General features: G+C 38.4%; 1 protein-coding gene across 2 annotated transcripts; it reads right to left on the reverse strand.

Annotated features, from left to right (window-relative positions):
- Positions 1–251: 251 nt before the first annotated feature.
- Positions 252–26767, reverse strand: vps39 (VPS39 subunit of HOPS complex). Of its 2 annotated transcripts, none has more exons than XM_058077410.2 (24): positions 26188–26767; positions 25985–26050; positions 25851–25915; positions 25745–25787; positions 25555–25649; positions 25259–25357; positions 25089–25181; positions 23874–24057; positions 23538–23658; positions 22830–22950; positions 20921–21047; positions 18334–18476; positions 18114–18254; positions 15883–16024; positions 12695–12781; positions 11104–11177; positions 10816–11032; positions 9647–9775; positions 7818–7920; positions 7615–7660; positions 5018–5167; positions 3371–3505; positions 3193–3284; positions 252–1205 (listed from the first exon to the last, which is right to left on the reverse strand). In XM_058077410.2, exons 1-24 carry the CDS (start codon positions 26258–26260, stop codon positions 1127–1129), a joined length of 2625 nt encoding a protein of 874 aa, XP_057933393.2. In that variant the 5' UTR covers positions 26261–26767; the 3' UTR covers positions 252–1126. The 2 variants fall into 2 exon arrangements, with proteins under 2 accessions (XP_057933393.2, XP_057933391.2); XM_058077408.2 differs by having other exon boundaries at positions 253–1205; positions 20921–21050; positions 26188–26766.
- Between the last annotated feature and the right edge of the window lie 32 nt (positions 26768–26799).

Below are 26799 nucleotides of genomic sequence, written 5' to 3' on the forward strand. Positions count from 1 at the left end.
AAATTTCGGACAGGAACAAAAATAACAAAAAAAATTTTTTCCTTCAAAAAAAAAAAGGGGTGTCTCCCCTCAAAAAACAATTTTTTTTAAAAACCTTGGAGGAAGAAAACATTGATTTTTTTGTCTTTTCATCTGAAAAAGACAACAATTGGGGGATAAAATCATCTTAGCTCGTTTAGGGGGATTAAATCTCATTTCATTAAAATAAATGATGACCTTTTAATGAATAATGTATAGAAATTTAAAAAGTACACATAGGTTATGATAAATATGATAGAGAGGTTTTGCCATGTATCCAATTTTGAGACTTAAAAAAAATACATCTGAACCACAAAAAAAAATGTTTACAAAAAATTTCGTACGGGAACAAAAAACAATTTTTTTTTCCCCTTCTCATCTCTTTTTTTTTTAACAATAAAAATTGAGGGATTAAAAAAGGGGTGTCTCCAACCCAAAAAATATCTATTTTGAAATTTTTTCTATTTTTTCTATTTTCTGTCATGTAAACACGTTGGCAGCCGCAGGGAAAAGATGCCGGACAGGAAATGCATGCAAACAATCCATGTGCATGAATAAAAGACTGATTTCATTTCTGTTTTTTTTAATTATTGAGTTAGCAAGATAACAGTCAAACTTTGTGGCATCACACACACACACACACACACACACACGCAGGGCGGCGTGCAGTTGAAGAAGGAGACTGCATGTAACAGCACAGACTTGGTGACTGTTTTTAAACGAGGGAGTCGTACTAAAATGCATCCAACCCGGTACCGCACCAATGAATAAATAAACGTTGTTCCGTTGGCATCGAAATTTCATGGAGCAAAACATGAAACAGAAACGTTAGCGGGAGCTACAGTGAAACACAAACATCTCTCTCGCAATCCCAAGAGTCACAAAAGGCGTCCTCTCGTCCCGCTACGGCGCCACCTGTTGGTGCAATGGCGTCCAGTTTTTCCATTCACAATGCAGTTTGGGAGGCGCCGTGCTTTCCTCTCGTTCCCAGGCTACAAAACGTCCGCTAAAAAAAGGCACGCGGCATTCTCAAAGCGCTCGTGTCCATGATCCACGGGTGTCCACTCGCCAGTCAGTGAAAGAGGGGCTTCCCAGGGGCGGACGGACGTCACTCGGTGGGACACGTGCTGCGATCTTTGCAGCAGAAGTAATGCACCACAACGCCGTTGGGATATCGGGCAAACGCACTGCGAAACAAAGCCAGCTGCTTCTCAGACTTCTGCTACGACTGCCAAGGTTTTCATTTCAACGGTTCTGGTTCCGATTCAGATTGCCCGTTTACATTACGGCTTAATTCTTTAAATTATTTGACCGGGATGCTTGAAGTTGCCGTGGTTTGGACTTTTTATTCAACCTCATTTTTTTTCCCAAAAATGACAACTTTATTTTATTTTTTTATAATAATATTGCAACTAATTATGATTTTATTCCCATTGCATTTATGAATTTATTTACCTAGTTTATTTGTTTGGTTTGTTTACAAACTTATAAAAAATGTCTCTTAAATATCTCCGTGTTTTTCTTGTAAAATAAAAAATTTTAATACTTTATTTTTTATTTTTCATATTAATAATTGCATTTTTTTTTTAACGGTTCTGGTTCCGATTCAGATTGCCCGTTTCCATTACGGCCCCTAGCGCTTAATTCTTTAAATTCTTTGACCGGGATGCTTGAAGTTGCCGTGGTTTGGACTTTTTAATTCAACCTCATTTTTTTTCCCAAAAATGACAACTTGATTTTATTTTTTTCTAATAATATTGCAACTAATTATGATTTTATTCCCATTGCATTTACGACTTTATTTACCTAGTTTATTTGTTTGGTTTGTTTACAAACTTATAAAAAATGTCTCTTAAATATCTCAGTGTTTTTCTTGTAAAATAAAAAAAATTAATACTTTTTTTATTTTTTACATTAATAATTGCATTTTTTTTTTTTTTACGGTTCTGGTTCCGATTCAGATTGCCCGTTTCCATTACGGCCCCTAGCGCTTAATTCTTTAAATTCTTTGACCGGGATGCTTGAAGTTGCCGTGGTTTGGACTTTTTATTCAACCTCATTTTTTTTCCCAAAAATGACAACTTTATTTTATTTTTTTCTAATAATATTGCAACTAATTATGATTTTATTCCCATTGCATTTACGAATTTATTTACCTAGTTTATTTGTTTGGTTTGTTTACAAACTTATAAAAAATGTCTCTTAAATATCTCAGTGTTTTTCTTGTAAAATAAAAAAATTTTAATACTTTTTTTATTTTTTATTTTTTATATTAATAAATGCATTTTTTTTTTTTAATGGTTCTGATTCCGATTCAGATTGCCGTTTACATTACGGCCCCTAGCGCTTAATTCTTTAAATTCTTTGACCGGGATGCTTGAAGTTGCCGTGGTCTGGACTTTTTATTCAACCTCATTTTTTTCCCAAAAATGACAACTTGATTTTATTTTTTTCTAATAATATTGCAACTAATTATGATTTTATTCCCATTGCATTTACGACTTTATTTACCTAGTTTATTTGTTTGGTTTGTTTACAAACTTATAAAAAATGTCTCTTAAATATCTCAGTGTTTTTCTTGTAAAATAAAAAAAATTTATACTTTTTTTATTTTTTATTTTTTACATTAATAATTGCATTTTTTTTTTTTTACGGTTCTGGTTCCGATTCAGATTGCCCGTTTCCATTACGGCCCCTAGCGCTTAATTCTTTAAATTCTTTGACCGGGATGCTTGAAGTTGCCGTGGTTTGGACTTTTTATTCAACCTCATTTTTTTTCCCAAAAATGACAACTTGATTTTATTTTTTTCTAATAATATTGCAACTAATTATGATTTTATTCCCATTGCATTTACAAATTTATTTACCTAGTTTATTTGTTTGGTTTGTTTACAAACTTATAAAAATATCTCAATGTTTTTCTTGTAAAATACATTTTTTTAATACTTTTTTTTTTTTTCTGGGAAAATGAATGCTGATATTTCCCTTTTTTCTGCAGGCAACATTTTGGACACCCCCCTTAAAATGAAACATTTCCCCATGTCATTTTTTTGGTGGCTGTTTGGACACAACGGAACAAAATGTGGCATTTTAGTGGCATTTTTCAGCTGGGAAATCTCATGTTTAGATGGTATTCCTACACACCAGCAACCTGAAAAGAGACACAAGGTTTACCTGTTCCCGATTTTCTTCTTGCACACTCTGCACGTCTTCTCCTCCGTGATGACACATTTGACCTGCTGGTGGAAGATGCGTTCCTCCTGCACCTGAGACGCCACAATGTGTCCATTATGTACTACGTATAACGGGCCGTGTTGTGTCAGGACTCGGTAGACTACGATGACCCACTCACCCTCAGGAACTCGGCCTGCAGAAGACTCTTCAGCACCTGGTTGCAGCGTTTCCTCTGAGCCTTCTCCTCCAGGACGCTCTCCAGGAAGACTCGGATCTCCTTGATCTGAGTGTTGGCTGGCAGCAGGTTGATGGCCTGCAGGGTTGGAAAACAAAAGTTACATTCGTATGTCCCAAACCCCCCCAGCTTGTTTTTATACAGCTTTAGCATATTCATTCATTCATTCAGGGTCGCGGGGGAGGGGCGGGGTCCACCCCAGGCTGGTGGCCAGCCAATCACAGGGCACATATAGACAAACAATTAACCTAGCATGTTTTTGGAATGTGGGAGGAAACCCACGCATGCACGGGGAGACCACACAGAGATGGCCGAGAGTGGAATTGAACCCTGGTCTCCTAGCTGTGAGGCCTGCGCGCTAACCACTAACCACGTGCCGCTCATTAGCATATTCATATTCATTCATTCATTCATTTTCTACCGCTAGTGGTTAGCACGCAGACCTCACAGCTAGGAGACCAGGGTTCAATTCCACCCTCGGCCATCTCTGTGTGGAGTTTGCATGTTCTCCCCGTGCATGTGTGGGTTTTCTCCGGGTACTCCGGTTTCCTCCCACATTCCAAATTATTCACTCCAAATTGTCCATAGGTATGAATGTGAGTGTGAATGGTTGTTTGTCTGTATGTGCCCTGTGATTGGCTGGCCACCAGTCCAGGGTGGACTCCGCCTCTCGCCCCAAGACAGCTGGGATAGGCTCCAGCATCCCCCGCGACCCTTGTGAGGAAAAGCGGTAGAAAATGAATGAATGAAAGAATATAACCTTTGTATACGCTTCATTCCGAAAGAATAGTGCCAATCCCAATGAATATATAATGGGATTAACAGGGGTGGAATATTCCTTTCCCCAATCCGATTGAGGTATCTTGTACGGAAAGTCGTCAGGGTGCGTTTTTCTTCTTCTGTTGTTTATTGGCGGTTGGCAAGCAGCTTCGGTGTGCATTAGCGCCATCTATGGAACAGAATCTAAACCCTTCTATACGCCATTCATAAGTCCATAAGTCAAAAGAAAATATATATCTATATAAAACATGTACCCAGTTGAATTATAAAATATTAGCAAGATTGAATTTGATCTTTTCCTGATTAAATTTATCATATTGCATGCTCAGATATGACGTAACACGCAGATCCAGACGTTCTTCACTTTTAAAAATGGAGGCCAGCAATCGGCACTGGACTAAGCAAAGTTTGTTTTTGATTCAAACTAAATTCCAAGACTGGACAAACGAAAAACTGGCAATACGGAATTATTCCAACAAGTGGAAGAACAACAAGGGAAGTCGGTATCACGTGATGTTGGTGTTTACGTTTTACTGGGCATGCCCTATTGACTATTCTGGTTGATTTTCACGGCGCATGTAGACAAGAGATTGGAATATTCCTTTCCATGGATACCATTGTTTCCGGAAAAGTCATTCGGAAAAAGAAAAACTCGTCATGTAAACATGGCTACTGTGGAGTGTCTGTGGTGTAAAGACTAGCATAGCAATGTAATATCGGTCCTGTATATTTTCCTGTCTCGTAATTAAAAAAATAATAATAATTCCACTGCATTATATATGTACCAAGCGTTCCCCTGTGCCGTGGTACCTTAGTGGTGTTGAGCTTGCTGTGGTGCAGCTCCAGGACCTGCAGGGCAGCCTGGAGGTTGGCCTGCGGCTCCGTCAGCTCCATCTTGATGGGCCCCAGGCAGTGGACGTCCGGGGGAGACAGGTACATCCGCAGCAGAGACAGATAAACCTGCATGGGTGGGGGTGGGAACAACTGGATCCTTAGTGGCGCTTTTTTGTTGGTTACGCAACATTAGGTACTCCTCAACTCCTCAATCCTGCATTTAGGTCTACTATATCCGGTAATAGTAGTGCAAAGGTGAATATAGGGGTGTTATTTCATGTCTAGAGAGCTCTAATAATGTTCAAAATTGCATTTAGGTCTACTATATCTGGTGCAAAGGTGAATATAGGGGTGTTATTTCATGTCTAAAGAGCTCTAATAATGTTCAAAACTGCATTTAGGTCTACTATATCTGGTAATAGCAGTACAAAACTGAATATAGGGGTGTTATTTCATGTCTGGAGAGCTCTAATAATGTTCTAAACTGCATTTAGGTCTACTATATCTGGTAATAGCAGTGCAAAGGTGAATATAGGGGTGTTATTTCATGTCTAGAGAGCTCTAATAATCTTCAAAACTGCATTTAGGTCTACTATATCTGGTAATAGCAGTGCAAAGGTGAATATAGGGGTGTTATTTCATGTCTAGAGAGCTCTAATAATGTTCAAAATTGCATTTAGGTCTACTATATCTGGTGCAAAGGTGAATATAGGGGTGTTATTTCATGTCTGGAGAGCTCTAATGTTCAAAACTGCATTTAGGTCTACTATATCTGGTAATAGCCGTGCAAAGGTGAATATAGGGGTGTTATTTCATGACCAAAAAAGGTCAGTAAGGATAATTCATAATGCCGCCTACAGAGAACATACTGTCTAGAAAGCTCTAATAATGTCCGAAACTGCATTTAGGTCTACTATACCTGGTAATAGCAGTGCAAAGGTGAATATAGGGGTGTTATTTCATGTCTAGAGAGCTCTAATAATGTTCAAAACTGCATTTAGGTCTACTATATCTGGTAATAGCAGTACAAAACTGAATATAGGGGTGTTATTTCATGTCTGGAGAGCTCTAATAATGTTCTAAACTGCATTTAGGTCTACTATATCTGGTAATAGCAGTGCAAAGGTGAATATAGGGGTGTTATTTCATGTCTAGAGAGCTCTAATAATCTTCAAAACTGCATTTAGGTCTACTATATCTGGTAATAGCAGTGCAAAGGTGAATATAGGGGTGTTATTTCATGATAAGACAAGAAGGTTCTTTACTGCCTTTTTTTGGGGATCACAGTAAATGAAAATATGAGCTGGAAACCTCATATTATTACAAATATACAACATAAGGTGGCCAGAAATATTTCAGTATTGAACAAAGCAAAATTTGTTCTCAATCAGAAATCACTCCACACTCCTTATTGCTCTCTGGTTCTACCATATCTTACTTATTGTGTGGAAATATGGGATAATAACTATAAAAGCAATCTTCACTGGCTAAATGTACTGCAAAAAAAGGTCAGTAAGGATAATTCATAATGCCGCCTACAGAGAACATACTGTCTAGAAAGCTCTAATAATGTCCGAAACTGCATTTAGGTCTACTATACCTGGTAATAGCAGTGCAAAGGTGAATATAGGGGTGTTATTTCATGTCTAGAGAGCTCTAATAATGTTCAAAACTGCATTTAGGTCTACTATATCTGGTAATAGCAGTACAAAACTGAATATAGGGGTGTTATTTCATGTCTGGAGAGCTCTAATAATGTTCTAAACTGCATTTAGGTCTACTATATCTGGTAATAGCAGTGCAAAGGTGAATTATAGGGGTGTTATTTCATGTCTAGAGAGCTCTAATAATCTTCAAAACTGCATTTAGGTCTACTATATCTGGTAATAGCAGTGCAAAGGTGAATATAGGGGTGTTATTTCATGTCTAGAGAGCTCTAATAATCTTCAAAACTGCATTTAGGTCTACTATATCTGGTAATAGCAGTGCAAAGGTGAATATAGGGGTGTTATTTCATGTCTAGAGAGCTCTAATAATGTTCAAAATTGCATTTAGGTCTACTATATCTGGTAATAGCAGTGCAAAGGTGAATATAGGGGTGTTATTTCATGTCTAGAGAGCTCTAATAATCTTCAAAACTGCATTTAGGTCTACTATATCTGGTAATAGCAGTGCAAAGGTGAATATAGGGGTGTTATTTCATGTCTAGAGAGCTCTAATAATGTTCAAAATTGCATTTAGGTCTACTATATCTGGTGCAAAGGTGAATATAGGGGTGTTATTTCATGTCTGGATAGCTCTAATAATGTTCAAAACTGCATTTAGGTCTACTATATCTGGTAATAGCCGTGCAAAGGTGAATATAGGGGTGTTATTTCATGTCTAGAAAGCTCTAATAATGTTCAAAACTGCATTTAGGTCTACTATATCTGGTAATAGCAGTGCAAAGGTGAATATAGGGGTGTTACTTCATGTCTAGAGAGCTCTAATAATGTTCAAAACTGCATTTAGGTCTACTATATCTGGTAATAGCAGGCAATTTAGAGTTAGGAATATAAAAATAAGATACTCACGTCTTTGTTTCCTTCCACGGCGCTGCTGTAATGGCGGTGGCAGTATCTGCAGAGAAAATAACCCCCTTTCATTTCCACAATGTGCACCAAAGACAATAAACAGGTCTGTAATGACTCTATTAACAGTGTGTGCGTGTGTGTGTGTGTGTGTGTGTGTGTGTGTGTGTGTGTGTGTGTGTGTGTGTGTGTGTGTGTGCACTCACTCCTCAGCCATGCGCGTGTCTTTGAGGATGTGCACGTAGATGAAAAGCGCCTGCTCGTGTTTTCCCATCCGACCCAGAAGCAAGGCCCGCTCCTCCAGCAGACCTGGCAGGAAGAACCTAAGGTCAAGGCGTGCAGGTTTTGGGACGCACCTTACAATCAGGTCATTCATGATAAGACAAGAAGGTTCTTTACTGCCTTTTTTTGGGGATCACAGTAGATGAAAATATGAGCTGGAAACCTCATATTATTACAAATATACAACATAAGGTGGCCAGAAATATTTCAGTATTGAACAAAGCAAAATTTGTTCTCAATCAGAAATCACTCCACACTCTTTATTGCTCTCTGGTTCTACCATATCTTACTTATTGTGTGGAAATATGGGATAATAACTATAAAAGCAATCTTCACTGGCTAAATGTACTGCAAAAAAGGTCAGTAAGGATAATTCATAATGCCGCCTACAGAGAACATACTAACTCCTTATTTCTAAAATCACAAATACTTCAACTTGCTGATATAGTTCATCTTCAAACAGCTAAAATAATGCATAAGGCTAAAAATAACCAATTAGCTAAAAATGTCATCCAATACTTCTCTACAAGAGAGGAGAAATATGATCTCAGGGAAGAAGTACATTTAAAATTAAAATTAAAATTAAAATTAAAATTAAAATTAAAATTAAAATTAAAATTAAAATTAAAATTAAAATTAAAATTAAAATTAAAATTAAAATTAAAATTAAAATTAAAATTAAAATTAAAATTAAAACATTTAAAAATTACATTTAAAAAAAAAGATGTTTGGAAAGCAGGAAGTGAACAAATGTAACAGTTACTGATTGTAAAAGTACCAGATGGAGGGGTAGGACTTAATAAGCTTTGCTTCTTCCTACTCCTTTTGGACATGTGGAACTGGGAACTGATTATGGGATGTCAATCAATTGTAATCTGATGCATGTTCAAATGAAATTAAACCATTACCATTACCAAAGTGACTTACATATGTATGTTTTTTAGACCTAATCATGCATTTTTGGCTTTGTGCGACTTATACTTCGGAGCGAGTTATAGTCGAGAAAATATGGTATATTTAGCCAAAATGTAATGGTAATGGTTTAATTTCATTTGAACATGCATCAGATTCCAATTGAGTGCATCCCATAATCAGTTCCCAGTTCCACATGTCCAAAAGGAGAAGGAAGAAGCAAAGCTTATTAAATCCTACCCCTCCATCTGGTACTTTTACAATCACTAACTGTTACATTTGTTCACTTCCTGCTTTCCATAATACAGTTTAAAGTTGTTTTTTTTATAATTTTTATTAAATATTAATTTTTTTAATAATGCACTATAATCCTAATCCTAGCTGAAGATGAACTATATCAGCAAGTTGAAGTATTTGTGATTTTAGAAATAAGGAGTTAGTATGTTCTCTGTAGGCGGCATTATGAATTATCCTTACTGACCTTTTTTGCAGTACATTGAAGCGAGTGAAGATTGCTTTTATACTTATTAGCCCATATTTCCACACAATAAGTAAGACATGGTAGAACCAGAGAGCAATAAAGAGTGTGGAGTGATTTTCTGATTGAGAATGTGTAAACAACGATGCCACAACATAAAATGTTGAAATGTAAAAAAAAAAGAAAAAAAAAGAAAAGTGACAGTGAAAATTGGACTTCTAGCAGCAACTGGACCACAAACTAAAACAAATGTGTAAATTTTGTTTCTAAGGCAAAACATACCAGCTCTGAATACGCACACACAGAAATGGAAAAACTCTGAAAGACAAAGCTTACATATCTTACAAAGCTAACGTAGATTACCGTCAAAAGGAAAGTCACTAATGAGCCGGGCCGGTTCATAACTGCTGGATATGTCCAGAAAGGACAGCAGCTTGTTCCTAAACTCTCCCAGTTCACCTTTCTCTGTCCCGGCAGCAACGGCAGCGACTCCTGAAATCAACAACAAAGGACATTAAGACACTTTAGCACAGGGGTCTCAAACACGCGACCCGCGGGCCAAATGTGGCCCACAGGACACTAGTTTGAGGCCCCCGCCTTGATATGAAAGTTTAATGTTAGTGCGGCCTGCGCAAGTTTGATATGCATGCTGTATGGTATCATGTACCCAGAAAAAATTATTACGTTTGATTCATGTTCATGTTAAAGGTTAAATAACTGTTAATAGTTATCCTCCCTATCCGTGTGGAAGTGGTAAGTTTTTGATATGGATGCTGTATGGTATCATGTACCCAGAAAAAATTATTACGTTTGATTCATGTTCATGTTAAAGGTTAAATAACTGTTAATAGTTATCCTCCCTATCCGTGTGGAAGTGGTAAGTTTTTGGCTATTTAAGTTGAAAGGAAATAACTTGAAGGCTACCGTTTAGGTCGCTAGCTCTCTAGTTTGTGAGTTAGCATGTGTCTCAAGACCCTGCAGTTGCGCAATATGTTGTAAATAAAAAGAGTATAAATGTGACTATAGTCGTGTTTTGTCATGTCTACAGGGCTCTAATAATGCTTTATTAATTTTAATCTGAAAAAAAATCATTTGTCTACCCACCTCTATTTGTGATTTCTTAAGTTTTTATTATTTGTCCTTTTATTATTATTATTATTATATTTATTTATTACTGATTGATTGATTTTCTCTATTCTTGATTTATTTATTTTTGATCTTATTTTGTGTATAAAAATAAAAATGAAGATATTTGAGAATAGTGGAATGTTTTATCAGAGCTTTTCTTGTAGAAAATCGAAACCAAAGCAAAGTTTATTCATTTTTCTGTTTTTAATAAATGCATTTCTTTGTTTATTTTTTGGAAAACCTGATGCGGCCCAGTCTCACCCAGACCCGAGCTCCAGTGGCCCCCAAGTAAATTGAGTTTGAGACCCCCACTTCTATAATCTATAATCCACTCATTGGACTTGGAAATAAATTAAAAGCACCGCAAGTTAGATTTCCTGTTTGGCTTCTTCTGAGCCACACACCTTCTGGCAGCGAGTTGAGGTACTGCTTCATCAGGCTTTGGACCCTCTCCAGGTAGAGCTGGATGAGCGTGTTGTGAAACTGCGGGCCCTTGTCGTCCCACACGTAGATGATGTGCTCCAAATACGGAATGGCCAGCTCCTTGAAACCCTCCTTCAGGAAGTTGAGCACCTTGTCCCTGGGCAATGTTTCCACCTCGGTCAGGTCCTCTGTGAAGATCTGAGGAGCATATCACGGGTGAGTCCAAGCTATAAATTTTCATTAAAGGAACAGCAGACAACATAACGTACCTTCAGCCCATCCTCAGGACAAATCTTTAGGACCCAGGGAGAAAATTCAAAGATCATTCCCAGATTCTCAACTCCTGTGTGTGGGGAAAAAAAATATATCAAGTAGCGAAAAAACACACATATGTATATGTTAGGTACTACGTGAGGTACAATGAAGTTCTGCAGCTATGTTGAGGATCAGTAGAGGACATCAGCAACCTATGGTTTCATTTCATTTGAACATGCATCAGATTCCAATTGAGTGCATCCCATAATCAGTTCCCAGTTCCACATGTCCAAAAGGAGTAGGAAGAAGCAAAGCTTATTAAATCCTACCCCTCCATCTGGTACTTTTACAATCAGTAACTGTTACATTTGTTCACTTCCTGCTTTCCTAATATAGTTTAAGTTAATTTTAATTTCATTTTTTCATTTATTTTTTATTTGTTCACTTCCTGCTTTCATAATATAGTTTAAGGTTTTGTTGTTTTTTTTTTTTTTTTTTTTAATTTTTGTCAAATCAGTTCCCAGTTCCACATGTCCAAAAGGAGTAGGAAGAAGCAAAGCTTATTAAATCCTACCCCTCCATCTGGTACTTTTTTAATCAGTAACTGTTACATTTGTTCACTTCCTGCCTTTTCTAAAAACAATTTAATTTATCTAATTTCTCTAATCTCATTTTTCAAATTTTTTAAAATTATTTTTAAATTAGTTTTTAATTAAAAAAATTAAAATTAATTTAAAAACATTTTTTTAAATACATTTTTATTTTTAAATTTTTTGTCATCATGACTGGTTCAAGACTCTTCATCCTTGTATTTAGCAAACATCAACTGCTTGTATTGTTTCTTGAATTGGCTCATCGTTGTGCATTGTTTGATTTCCTTACTCAATCCATTCCATAGTTTGATTCCACATACTGAAATGCTATGGCTAGCATAACGTAGTCCTAGCATAGAAGTGTTTCAAATGTACTTCTTCCCTGAGATCATATTTCTCCTCTCTTGTAGAGAAGTATTGGATGACATTTTTAGCTAATTGGTTATTTTTAGCCTTATGCATTATTTTAGCTGTTTGAAGATGAACTATATCAGCAAGTTGAAGTATTTGTGATTTTTAGTGTTCAAATTATGTCACATTACAGCGATTCAGTATTGACGGCTGATTTTTGGTCCAAAAAGTAGACGTAAAGGGGACTATAGGGGTGTTATTTCATGTCTACGGGGCTCTAATAGTGTTTAAAGACATTTTGCCATGTTCCCCTACCCTTGATTTTACACATACATGTGCTTGTTAGGTGTGTACCAAAGGTTGTGGTGTTTGAGATAAAGCCCTAAAGTTAAGAAGTTTCAAGTCCATCCAGGTTATGGGGTTTAAAAACAGCGGCGCCACAGCACCAGAGGCAACACAATGGGGTGCGTGTTTCTGATTGTCACCCTTTTGTGTGCTGCGGTTCAAGAGTAGAAGAATTCGTCTGTTTTCACATGGCTGTAAATATGAAGTACATTTGCTGACATGCTAAACTTCACAGTCAATCATTCATGTCCCGCCCCCCTGCCATAAAATCCCACCAACAAACAAAAGAATTTGGACACAGAGACGGGAAGCTCACCAAGCCTCTGGAGGTACTGCACGGTGCGCTCGTGGCCCTTCAGGGGAGAGTTGGCCTTGGTGGACTGATCCAGCAGAACCTGCAGAGCTGAGAGGGGCCCGACCAGGGGCCTCAGTTATAAATGAACTATAAAACACAAAGCACCACATAATTCACAATGTATAACGCCTCCTCTAATTCTGAAAATATACCACCTCTGCGCTGCCAATCGTACAGCTTCACGGTCATGATTTTTCAAAAATATATGACTGAATAAATCGTGCAGTATTTATATTATTTTTATAATTTTTTAAATTATTTTTATATTATTATATTACAGTATTTGTATTATTTTTTAACGTATTTTTTGCTCAAGTGAGGAATTTCAATCATAAAAATGTCTGGATTAACTAATGTCATATACGCCACTCAAAGATGATACTGTATATGCAGTGTGTTCAGTGACACACAAGCACCAGACCCGATCGCTGGTACAACAGGCTTTTATTGCAGGGTTGAATTACCTCCCAACAGCTATAATAATCCCGAATTAAAAACAGGCAACGGTTGTGGCTGCAACCCACAACAAGCTTCGATTCAACTTGGAAGCCCTGTCATCACTTCCTGTCTTCCTCTTACTTCGCTTCCCCTCCCATTTGCAGCACAACATACAATCACAAGTCTTATTTATGTCTTAAATCAGGGGTCTCAAACTCAATTTACTTGGGGGCTACTGGAGCTCGGGTCTGGGTGAGACTGGGCCGCATCAGGTTTTCCAAAAAAAAAAACAAAAAACGCATTTATTAAAAACAAAAAAAATTTTTAAACTTCGCTTTGGTTCCAATTTTCTACAAGAAAAGCTCACATAAAACATTCCACTGTTCTCAAATATCTTACTTTTTATTTTTCTACACAAAATAAGATGAAAAATAAACAAATCAAGAATGAAGAAAATCAATCAATCAGTAATAAATAAATATAATAATAATAATAAAACGGCAAATAATAAAAACCTAAGAAAGCACATATAGTTGGTGGGTAGACAAATTATTTTTTTCAGATTAAAATGAACAAAGCATTATTAGAGCCCTGTAGACATGACAAAACACGACTATAGTCACATTTATACTCTTTTTATTTACAACATATTGCGCAACTGCAGGGTCTTGAGACACATGCTAACTCGCAAACTAGACAGCTAGCGACCTAAACGGTAGCCTTCAAGTTATTTCCTTTCAACTTAAATAGCCAAAAACTTACCACTTCCACACGGATAGGGAGGATAACTATTAACAGTTATTTAACCTTTAACATGAACATTAATCAAACGTAATAATTTTTTCTGGGTACATGATACCATACAGCATCCATATCAAACTTGCGCGGGCCGCACTAACATTAAACTTTCATATCAAGGCGGGGGCCTCAAACTAGTGTCCTGCGGGCCACATTTGGCCCGCGGGCCGCGTGTTTGAGACCCCTGTCTTAAATGGCTCATTCACTCCTATTATGTCTATTATATTTGGTAATATGTAAAAGTGACTATAGGGGTGTTATTTAATGTCTAGAGGGCTCTAATAATGTTAAAAACTGTATTTAGAAAGTCCTAAACAGGTTTGCATTGCACTAACTACAAAAAAATCCCTTTTATAGGGATGCTACTTGGCGGAGAAGGAAAAGACCAAATCCCAAGAGAGTTATCTCACATTCCACATAAAGTATGTCTATGAACTCATTCATTAAGAGAAACCCAGTGAAACCCCAAATGGGGCAGGAACAAAACTCCCTCTAGGGAAGAAACCTTGATGAGAACCCAAACTGTGTAGTGCTGGTGTCTGTCTCAACCGGCTGGTTTAAGACAGAAAGATATAGTACAGTAGAACAGGAGACGCTTTATCTGAGTCCAAAGAGCAGAGGATCAGCGTATCAGGAGAAAGGGGCCAGCTTTAACTCCATGCTTAAGAAAAAAGGTGACTATTGAGTTGACTTGGAAATAAGAACAGGTCGAGTGGTTGGCATGCAGACCTCACAACTAGAAGACCAGGGTTCAATTCCACCCTCGGCAATCTCTGTGTGGAGTTTGCATGTTCTCCCCGTGCATGCGTGGGTTTTCTCCGGGTACTCCGGTTTCCTCCCACATTCCAAAAACATGCTAGGTTAATTAGCCACTCCAAATTGTCCATAGGTATGAATGTGAGTGTGAATGGTTGTTTGTCTATATGTGCCCTGTGATTGGCTGGCAGGGTGTGCCTGATACATGTTTTTATCAGGTGCACCTTTTGGGTGTTAAGTTGCTATGTGATGAATTTAGTGCTGTTGGTAGTGACGACATCATAACTGTCACTGTACACTGGTATATTTGCACATTTACACATTTGGCACCGAGACCTCACAGCTAGGAGACCCGAGTTCAATCCCACCCTCGGCCATCTCTGTGTGGAGTTTGCATGTTCTCCCCGTGCATGCGTGGGTTTTCTCCGGGTACTCCGGTTTCCTCCCACATTCCAAAAACATGCTAGGTTAATTAGCCACTCCAAATTGTCCATAGGTATGAATGTGAGTGTGAATGGTTGTTTGTCTATATGTGCCCTGTGATTGGCTGGCCACCAGTCCCGGGTGGACCCCGCCTCTCGCACGAAGACAGCTGGGATAGGCTCCAGCACAACCCGCAACCCTCGTGAGGAAAAGCGGTAGAAAATGAATGAATGAAATAAGAAGAGGGTCTCTGCCCCCCTGATTGAGTCTGCGCGATGGTTCAGAGGAGCTGGCATGTATGTAGACATGTTTATAACCTGGTGAGGGAAGGAGGTACAAGATGGAGAAGACATCATCTGATGTAATCCATCTAATTGGAATAGGGTAGGCTGAGAAAGCAGCTCGTAGTTGCTGACCCCCCCCCCCCCCCCCTTGCAAGATTAAACAGATCCCAATGCAGTCAGAACCGTGGCTTCCATTCAAACGCCAAAGCTGGCATCCGTTAGCATGAGTCAATGTCACAGCGACCATTACAAATAGACAAATTAGAAGCAGACAGCACTCTCCCATGCATGGAGCATGTGTGGGATGCTGGGTAAACCACAATTGACATCATAAACAACCTCGGATTTGGATACCTCCCCGACAGTGTCAATCAAAAGTGAGTATTGCTACGCTAGCAGTCATTGTAAATGTTCTTGTATTGGATGACATGAGATGTTATGGCGTTGTACCTTTCTGGTGCAGGCCCTTCTTCTCGTAGAGGATAATGAGCTCGCTGTACTTGTGCGCCTTCTTCAGGACATACTCGCTCTCTTCGATGTGGCAGTGATTGTTCTCCAGGCGCAGGAGGGGCGACACCAAGGCCACGTTGGTCTGCACAAGGGGGGGTCGAGAGCAGATCAACACAATCAGCACAAAAAAACTTACGACTTTGTTTCTGAGTTGGGGTGTGTTTCAAAGTCCCGTCCACCCCCCCCTCGCCCCCAGACGACTTCACTCATGACCTCGGGTAGTTTGTTGCATAACCTGACGCAGAGTCCTGACAGGAGGTTCTAGTGCAGGGGTTCTCAAACTCAATTTACCTGGGGGCCACCGGAGCTAGGTTCTGGGTGAAGCTGGGCCGCATCAGGTTTTCAAAAAAAACCCAAAACGCATTTATTAAAAACTGGAAAAAAAAATCTTCAATGCTTTTGCTTCTGCTATACCCTACACCAGGGGTCTCAAACACGTGGCCCACAGGACACTAGTTTGAGGCCCCCGCCTTGATATGAAAGTTTAATGTTAAGTTTGATATGGATTCTGTATGGTATCATGTACCCAGAAAAAATTATTACGTTTGATTCATGTTCATGTTAAAGGTTAAATAACTGTTAATAGTTATCCTCCCTATCCGTGTGGAAGTGGTAAGTTTTTGGCTATTTAAGTTTAAAGGAAATAACTGGAAGGCTACCGTTTAGGTCGCTAGCTCTCTAGTTTGCGAGTTAGCATGTGTCTCAAGACCCTGCAGTTGCGCAATATGTTGTAAATAAAAAGAGTATAAATGTGACTATAGTCGTGTTTTGTCATGTCTACAGGGCTCTAATAATGCTTTGTTCATTTTAATCTGAAAAAAATCATTTGTCTACCCAACAACTATATGTGCTTTCTTAACTTTTTATTATTATTATTATATTTATTTATTACTGATTGATTTTCTTTATTCTTGATTTGTTTATTTATTTTTCATCTTATTTTGTGTAGAAAAATAAAAATTAAGATATTTGAGAACAGTGGAATGTTTTATCAGAGCTTTTATTGTAGAAAATTGGAGCCAAAGCAAAGTTTTTTTTTATTTTTTTGTTTTTAATAAATGCGTTTTTTTTTTTTTTGGAAAACCTGATGCAGCCAAGTCTCACCCAGACCCGAGCTCCAGTGGCCCCCAAGTAAATTGAGTTTGAGACCCCTGCCCTACACTTTTTCAGTACTTTGGTTCCGGTTTTCCACACCAAAATATCTGATAAAACATTCCACTGTTCTCAAATATCTTAATATTTATTTTTCTATACACAAAATAATAATAAAAAATAAATAAACAAATTAAGAATAAAGACAATAAATCAATCAATCAGTAATAAATAAGTAAAATAATAATAAAACAGCAAATAAGAAAAAGGTAAGAAACCACATACAGTTGGTAGAGAAATTATTTTTTTACAGTTATTTAACCTTTAACATGAACATTAATGAAACTTAATAATTTTACCCAATTAGCACGTTAGCATCGTACTCGGTTCCATCTGGGAGCAGCTGTTTGATGAGATGCTTTATCTTGACGTGTATTTTCCCTTTTATTCCAAATCATTTCCTGCATTTATTTGTACCCAGCGTCATAAGCCTTTAGCTTCATTGCTAATCCAACACAAAACAGGACGGGGTAACAGGGTAGGGTAACAGTATGGGCGGGGCAAAATCATGTTAATTGTGTCCGGTGTGCACACAGCTTTAAGCTGTCGTTTCAACATTAAACTTTGGTAAAAAGGTGGGGGCCAAATGTGGCCCGCGGGCCGCGAGTTTGAGACCCCTGTTCTAGTGCCAGGGAAGCACCTGAACGCAGTAAAGCCACTTGGAGGAACATCCAGGTGGCCATGCTGCTCATTCGAACCCAATCATCCTCTACAAACGGTCTCCTACATGTGCTTTGGCTAATACTCGTTTACGCTGACATAAGCGACATTTGTGCCTGCAAAACGAGCACAGCTCCGCTCGATTTTTGCACATTTTGGGTCCAACCCAATTTTGAAAAAGAGGCACATGATTGTTAACTCCAGCCTTGTTTGTGGTTGTGAATTACTGCCACCATGCAGTTCATGTAGCAGCTAGTTAAGCTAAGCTAGCTGACAGCACGGTTATACAAAGTACAGATATGAAGTTACATAAAGTAATGCCATAAGAGAAGGACGTGTTGCAGTGTTGGCGTGCTTACGTGCAGGTAACATTTCAGCAGGGTGGTGTCGATGATCTGCAGGAGCTTCTTGCGGCTCTTGATGGTGGGCGTGCCCTCCATGAGCGGCGACGTGGTGGAAGGGTCGGAGTCGTTGAGCTGCTTCACCAGGTGGCTGCGTTTCTGCGAAGAACACGACAACGTGACTGGTGAAGAACCACCACACCTAAACACGCACTCGGGTATGGCCACACGGACACACCTGGGTGAGGTAATCGATGAGAGCCAGGTGAGCCTTCTCCAGTTCTGCTCCGGACAGAGACGGCAGGGGGTTGGGGTAGTGTAGCTGCTTGCGGTAATCCAACGGGAGAAGGTCCGGGTACAGGCCGATCACGTGTGTGGGATCTGTGGGATGTGAGGACATACTTGTTAGGTAGCAAAAGATTTGACCGCTAAGATATTTATGTAGGATACTTTTATCATTTCATATTCCAGGTATTCCTCAAAAAACATGTTTTTGATATCATGCCGTTCACATTTTTAACTTACCTTTTATACATTTTAAGAATTTTTTGTTTTTGTGTTACTACCCCAACCTTCCATAAGTGGGTCAAAAATGACCCGGTCAGGTTGTTTTCTTGAAATATCTTCGTAATTAAAGATTTGTTATCATTTCATATTCCAGGTATTCCTCAAAAAACATGTTTTTGATATCATGCCGTTCACATTTTTAACTTATATACATTTTAAGAAATTTTAGTTTTTGTGTTACTACCCCAACCTTCCATAAGTGGGTCAAAAATGACTCGGTCAGGTTGTTTTCTTGAAATATCTTTGTAATGAAATTTTTTTATCATTTCATATTCCAGGTATTCCTCAAAAAACACATTTTTGATATCATGCCATTGACATTCTTAACTTACCTTTTATACATTTTAAGAAATTTTTGTTTTTGTGTTACTACCCCAACCTTCCATAAGTGGGTCAAAAATGACCCGGTCAGGTTGTTTTCTTGAAATATCTTTATAATGAAAATTGTTATTTCATATTCCAGGTATTCCTCAAAAAAACATGTTTCTGATATCATGCCTTTCACATTTCTAACTTTTATACATTTTAAGAAATTTGTGTTTTTGTGTTACTACCCCAACCTTCCATAAGTGGGTCAAAAATGACCCGGTCAGGTTGTTTTCTTGAAATATCTTTATAATGAAAAATTTTCATCATTTTAGATTCCAGGTATTCCTCAAAAAACATGTTTTTGATATCATGCCATTCAAATTTTTAACTTACCTTTTATACATTTTAAGAATTTTTTGTTTTTGTGTTACTACCCCAACCTTCCATAAGTGGGTCAAAAATGACCGCATGCATTTTCTATGGAATCCAATAGGAATCTTTGATTCTTATCAACTTTGGCTGTCAGGAATAAATTAACTGTAGACCACACAGACTATATCAGGAAGATTATTTTACACATAAAGTGCTAATACAACAAGTATTATCTTCATATAATATTGTGTATGTATCAACAAATTAGCCTCCTTTATAACTAGCTGACACTAGCTGGCTAACATTACTATATGTATTGTTGGGAATTACTCTTTTGTTTCCTCGTCCATGCCTTGGCTGCTAGATACACAGCTGAAATGGTCCTACAGATGCTGGATGATGGAGAGGCAGTAACGGGGTTGGAATCCGAGTCAGAAATGTCTGATGACCCAGACTTTTGTCCAGGAAGGACAAGCCAAGTATGGCCTAAGGATCTTCTGGTTGTGTGATGCACGCAAGGATCCTCACATTTTCTATTGTTGTACGGCAGGGGTCTCAAACACGCGGCCCTAGGACACCCCCGCCTTGATATGAAAGTTTAATGTTAGTGCGGCCCACGCAAGTTTGATATGGATGCTGTATGGTATCATGTACCCAGAAAAAATGATTACGTTTGATTCATGTTCATGTTAAAGGTTAAATAACTGTTAATAGTTATCCTCCCTATCCGTGTGGAAGTGGTAAGTTTTTGTCTATTTAAGTTTAAAGGAAATAACTTGGAGGCTACCGTTTAGGTCGCTAGCTCTCTAGTTTGCGAGTTAGCATGTGTCTCAAGACCCTGCAGTTGCGCAATATGTTGTAAATAAAAAGAGTATAAATGTGACTATAGTCGTGTTTTGTCATGTCTACAGGGCTCTAATAATGCTTTGTTCATTTTAATATGAAAAAAATCATTTGTCTACCCACCAACTATATGTGCTTTCTTAACTTTTTATTATTATTATTATATTTATTTATTACTGATTGATTGATTTTCTTTATTCTTGATTTGTTTATTTATTTTTCATCTTATTTTGTGCAGAAAAATAAAAATTAAGATATTTGAGAACAGTGGAATGTTTTATCAGAGCTTTAATTGCAGAAAATCGGAACCAAAGCACTGAAAAAGTTTGTATATTTTTGTGTTTTTAATAAATGCGTTGTTTTTTTTTTTGGAAAACCTGATGCGGCCCAGCCTTGCCCAGACCCGAGCTCCAGTGGCCCCCAGGTAAATTGAGTTTGAGACCCCTGTTGTACGGGGTCATTTTCTTTTTCAAAGATGTAAAAAAGTGAAAAATGAAGATGTTTCTAACATGAAATCATTCTTGTGTGGTCCTAAATATAATACTAAATATCATACAAGTGATTATTCCTAACCAAAATGGCAAAATTGTCATAAAAAGGCATTGATTCTAGTATGGGTGATTTTTGACCCACTTATGGAAGAGTGTAGGGTCCAGTCACTCGTGCGTCTAAGGGTTAAACTTTCCGTTTAGGCCTAAAAAAAACAAGCTAACAAAGAAGACGAGGGCCCCCACCTGTGCCGAGTTTGGCGAAAACCTGCATGGAGTCATCAAATCTCTTCTGACAGAACAGGTTGAAGGCATAAAGGTTCTGGATGTGATGGATCTGCTGCTTCTTGTCGCCGTCTGAATCATCTTTCATCTTCTGGTAGAAGAAGAAGAAAGAAACAGTCCCTGCAGTATCCTCTGTCTGTTTGTTTAGCAGCTTCCAGCCACTCACAAGATGGCTGACGTTCCAAAGAAAGCTTACATTACTCCGATCAGCAGATTTTACTCAACGTCTAGAGTAGTGTTTTTCAACCTTTTTTGAGCCACGGCACATTTTTTTACATTGGAAAACATGACTAAGTCTATAGGAGGAACGAGCTAGGTGTTGCCACACGGACCGATATTACATTGCTATGCTAGTCTTTACACCACAGGCACTCCACAGTAGCCATGTTTACATCACCACTTTTTCTCTTTCCTAATGACTTTTCCGGAAACAATGGTATCCATGGAAAGGAATATTCCAATCTCTTGTCTACATGCGTCGCTATAATCAACCAGAATAGTCAATAGGGCATGCCCAGTAAAACGTAAACACCAACATCACGTGATATCAACTTCCCAGAGTTTTTCTTTCACTTGTTGGAATAATTCCGTATTGCCAGTTTTTCGTTTGTCCAGTCTTGGAATTTAGTTTGGATCAAAAACAAACTTTCCGTAGCAGTCCAGTGCCGATTGCTGGCCTCCATTTTTAAAAGTGAAGAACGTCTGGATCTGCGTGTTACGTCATATCTGAGCATGCGATATGATAAATTTAACCAGGAAAGGATCAAATTCAATCTTGCTAATATTTTATAATTCAACTGGGTACATGTTTTATATAGATATATATTTTCTTTTGACTTATGGACTTATGAATGGCGTATAGAAGGGCTTAGATCAGGGGTGGGCAAACTTTGTGACTCGCGGGCCGCATTGATATGGCAAAATTTACGGGGGGGGGGGGGCAGACTATATATTTTACACGTAACAGTCCACCTGGTATTATTGTATCTGTAAAATTGTCATGCAATCTGCTATTATTATTTATTATTTTATATTTATATTTAAATATTTAAAAAATAATAAAATATTATAATAATTACAATAACATTAAATAATAATTATATTATGTAAAATATGCAAATATAACAATATTATATATAATTAATATAATAATTATCATTAATATAATAATTATAATAATCATAATAGTTCTAATAATAATTATAATAATCTAATAATAATAATTATTATTATTATTATGTGCTTGTGTCTTTGTAAACAACAGACCATGTCAAAAAAGGAAATTGATAAAACCATCAAAAGGTTGGCTCAGGCCATGATGCCAGGTTGTATGTTGAGTTTAAATGAAATACTTTGGAAAGATTGGGCGGGCCGTATTCAAACACTTGGCCCCCGGGCCGTAGTTTGCCCACCCCTGGTTTAGATTCTGTTCCACAGATGGCGCTAATGCACACCAAAGCTGCTTGCCAACCGCCAATAAACAACAGAAGAAGAAAAACGCACCCTGACAACTTTCCGTTTGAGCGGCTACAAGATACCTCAATCGGATTGGTTAAAGGAATATTCCATCCCTGTTAATCCCATTATATATTCATTGGGATTGGCACTATTCTTTCGGAATGAGGCGTAGTTTAAATTCTTTCAGTTTGAGCAAATAAACCAAATGCAATTGGAATATTTGGGTCCACGTATACGTGGATATTGACCTAATATTTGCAAATGATGATTAATAAATGTTAATTATAAAAAGTGATATTGGATAATTTCTCAAGGCACACTAGTGTGTTGCGGCACAGTGGTTGAAAATCACTGGTCTGGAGTCTGGAAGTCTAAATAAAAAAAAAAAAAAAGAAAACATTGATCCACTCACTGCCAACTGCAGAGCAAGTTCAAACTGCTTGTCCTGAAGGAGCTGGCGGATCTGCGTGGCTATGGACACGGGAACCAGGCGCCACACAAAATGGTTGCTGGCCACGTACACGATATTTGGCCTGCCCGAAAGAAAACAAACGGGTTATATCGTCCAACATTTGTAAGCTGAGTCAACAAGTGTAGTAATCGGACTCATTTTCCTGACCTGTAAGTGTAGTTGGAATGTTGTCTTCTCGTGTTAAAGGAGATAATGTGGAAGTGGAACTTTGGGATGGCTCTGAACACTCACTTTCAGGGAATTCTGACAGTGGCTCACATTGTGAGAATATTAGTCCTAATATTTTGACTATTCTTTTCTTTCATTTTTGCTTTTTTTAAAAAAAGTTTTTCTGTTGTAATGATATTTTTAGAATGTGTCGAAGGCCATTAGAAAAACAGTATGGGAGGGGTTATATAGTAAATTTGTTTCTGATATCGGATTGAGTACATTCGGCCATTATTGAACCGATACGACAAGCTACACAGACAGTCCCATTGCGTATTTATGGGCGAGTAGATCATGTCAAATCTACCTGTGGTGGTCCAAATATATTCGCGTCAGGCCACTATAAACAAATAAAAGTATGGAAAACGCTGAGCGGTATTAATGGAGACATCCACGACGTTCAGGTAGTTTCGGTGCCGGTGTTCTGCAGGCGTGGCTCACCCTGCCGACGTGACGAAACGAGGTCTCTGCAGCTCCACGCTCTGCACCAGCAGCCTTGGCTCCAAGGTCCTGATCTCCACGTAGCGGGGCAGCACTGCGATGATGTAGGGAGGCTGGTGCTCTTGGGGGAACGAATGAGGAAGTGATGTCAGCCAGCACCGAATACTAATAAAACATCCCGTTATTACAGTATATAACATATGGTCACCATGTTAAAATGATTTATTTTATGTACATCGGCCATACTATATGGAAGTGATCTTATCAGAGGTGGTTTAGTCAAAATGACTTTGGAAATTGTTTAAACAAGGTGACGATTGGACTGTGCCTTCTTACCCATGGCTATGGGGATATCCGTCCAATTCAGGGCGCACTTCTGGGTGCACACCCCCTCTTCATTGAGGACCACCGTCAGGTCGTCCTGCCCGACGGCAACCTTCCCATCGGCCAGCGGGGCGACCAGTGGTTCCAACTGTTTCCCGGTGGGGAAGAGCTCCTTGATGGAGCCACGACCATCCATCTGGTGACACAAATCACTTTTTTTTTTAGACTTTAATGGAAAGGAAGACAGCTGGGATAGGCTCCAGCACCCCCCGCGACCCTTGAATGAATGAATGAATGAAAACATATGTTAACAAAAAGCCATATGTTAAAAAGCCATAGCATTTCAGTATGTGGAATCAAACTATGGAATGGATTGAGTAAGGAAATCAAACAATGCACAACGATGAGCCAATTCAAGAAACAATACAAGCAGTTGATGTTTGCTAAATACAAAGATGAAGAGTCTTGAACCAGTCATGATGTGCTATATATATCACTATATTGACACTTACTATGGTACCCATTATGGCATTGGATGCTCATATCACCGAGTGCTTTGGTACGTGACAAAAATAAAATAAAAAAATATAAAACTATATTATGAGAGCAGGAAGTGAACAAATGAAAAAATAAAAATAAAAATAAAAATAAAAATAAAAATAAAAATAAAAATAAAAATAAAAATAAAAATAAAAATAAAAATAAAAATAAAAATAAAAATAAAAATAAAAATTAAAATTAAAATACTGTATTATGGAAAGCAGGCATGAGGTGCATTATTAAAAAAAAAACAAAATAAATAAGTACTTCGGTACGAGGTGATAAAATTAAAATTAAAATTAATTAGGAAAGTAGGAAGTGAACAAATGTAACAGTAATTGTAAAAGTACCAGATGGAGGGGTAGGATTTAATAAGCTTTGCTTCTTCCTACTCCTTTTGGACATGTGGAACTGGGAACTGATTATGGGATGCACTCAATTGTAATCTGATGCATGTTCAAATGAAATTAAACCATTACCATTACCATTACCATTACAAGCATGTTGCACAACACAGCAGCAACAAAACCAAGGTTGTTACGGCGAAAAGGAGCAAACTGCTTATCCCGCATTAACAGCTCTGATGAGTTTGTGTAAACAACAGGAAGTCTACCTAACACACTTTTACATTTTAAAGCGCATGCAGAGCTGGACAATGATTGATAATACATGATTGAACGTGTGTACCCGAATAAGGTAATAGTCTCTTTTGAAGCCGACGCAGATGGAGTTTTCACACCACGCCATGGACTTGGGAATATCTGGAGCACCAAAGTCGCCCTGATAGACAAAACATAACAAAAGTTAGAGAGCATATCTAGAAATGTTGTGATGAGCGAGTAAGTGAGGTATTGAACCTGCAGTTCATGGAACTCCCTGTCTTTCCAGTAATAAAGCTGGAGTTTCTTTTTCACAGCAACACACATCCTCAGTGTTTCCTCTCCTGAGCTGCTTTGCTGGAAACAACGGCACCAAAGACAGAACAAGTGAAAAGTTGTTTGTGCGTTCTGAATGAAAAGGTGCAGTTAGAGTTGTTGTTGTTTTAGCAACGCTATGATGAATATCGACTAGTGGTGTGTCCTTTTCTTCTTGGCTCTGGTAGAAACTACAAATCGCTGACGTAAGACCGCATCGTATGGTGTCAGAAACCAACCTGCAGGTCACATGCAAACAGCGTGGCTCCTTTTGCTTTGGACAACACGGTGATCTGCTGAAAAGTCAGCAGGTCGTGGACATGGATGCTGTTCTCTGCAGGACAATGTTAAGCCATTTGTCGGTTAATAAACCAAACTAAGAATTTAAAGTTTAAAAAATATGTTTTTCGGGGTAGGGGGCGGGCTTACCCAGAAGACTGACAAGTATTTTGTACTGTGAGACAACGTAAAGCTGCAGAAAAAGGTTTGCAGATGAAGATAAAGATATTATTATAATACTTCCAAACATCATTACCTGCTGGATCTTCTTTGAAAAGTTTTTGTTGGATTTTTCCAGTGTCACTTCAAAAAGGTTGGTGGCTAAGTGCAAAAGGGAAAAAGATGACATGTTAACATGGGGGGAGTCTTAACACATAATAATATTCATACCTGCATCTTTTTTGATTCTATAGAGGAGGAGATGACCGGGCTTGGTTCCTACAAGCAGCCAATCCTCTGTGTGAAGAAAGATGACACTTCAAGCATTCGTTTAACAATGACAGTCCGGCTCCAAAAGCAACATCAGCACCCTTGTCCATTTAGTACCATATCTCATATCTCATATCAATAGTAATCGTGGAGGTTAAACTCACCCCAAGCCGCCAGACAGTCAATCTGTAGAGGAAGTTTTTCCAAAATAGGTACCGGCTCATAGGCGTCATGCATCTTGACTCCAACTTCTGATTTCTAAGCGAACCAAGCTTGGGTTTTTGAACCCGCCGTGAATTGACACTTGTCAGATAAGGCTGACCCGCGGATGGTGACTCAATCACGGTGGTGCCCTCATCAACCTCACACGAAGAAAGTCTTCTCAAAGAGTCTTGACAGCCAAGTATGCCCACAACAGAAACAGCTGAGTTAGCTTGCTAGCTAATAAGTTGCCATGGTATGAACACCGATTTTAAACATCGCATTCGCCCGTTTCACAACAGCTGATTCACGAACCCAGTCCCGGGAACGTATTCTGCCACAAACCACCACCGCAAGTCCAATTAAGTCGCATTTTAGACAAAAGAGACACGCTTTAAACCTTAGCTAGCCATTTTAGCTCATAGCTACTTCCTGCCTTGGGTAAACTGACAGGAACTGCGCGAGACTACACTTTGACAAGCACGTGACTCACGTCATCTCGCTCACGAGGAGCGAATTAAAGGTGCAGTGAGGACATTTAACGTGGATAATCTGATTTTTTTTTTATTACTTTT

This window comes from Doryrhamphus excisus, linkage group LG14, assembly GCF_037039965.1.
Source record: "Doryrhamphus excisus strain RoL-2023G ecotype Guam linkage group LG14, RoL_Dexc_Guam_v1.1, whole genome shotgun sequence".
Lineage (NCBI taxonomy): Eukaryota > Metazoa > Chordata > Actinopteri > Syngnathiformes > Syngnathidae > Doryrhamphus > Doryrhamphus excisus.

Bases quoted from the DNA above. Each gene is read 5' to 3' on its own strand.
- vps39 (XM_058077408.2), bottom strand. From the start codon at position 26,260: ATGCATGACGCCTATGAGCCGGTACCTATTTTGGAAAAACTTCCTCTA. The intron at 25,650-25,744 runs GTAAGCCCGCCC...ATTGTCCTGCAG, and splicing joins AATACTTGTCAGTCTTCTGG to AGAACAGCATCCATGTCCAC. The intron at 5,168-7,614 runs GTGAGTATCTTA...CCACCCATGCAG, and splicing joins CCGTGGAAGGAAACAAAGAC to GTTTATCTGTCTCTGCTGCG.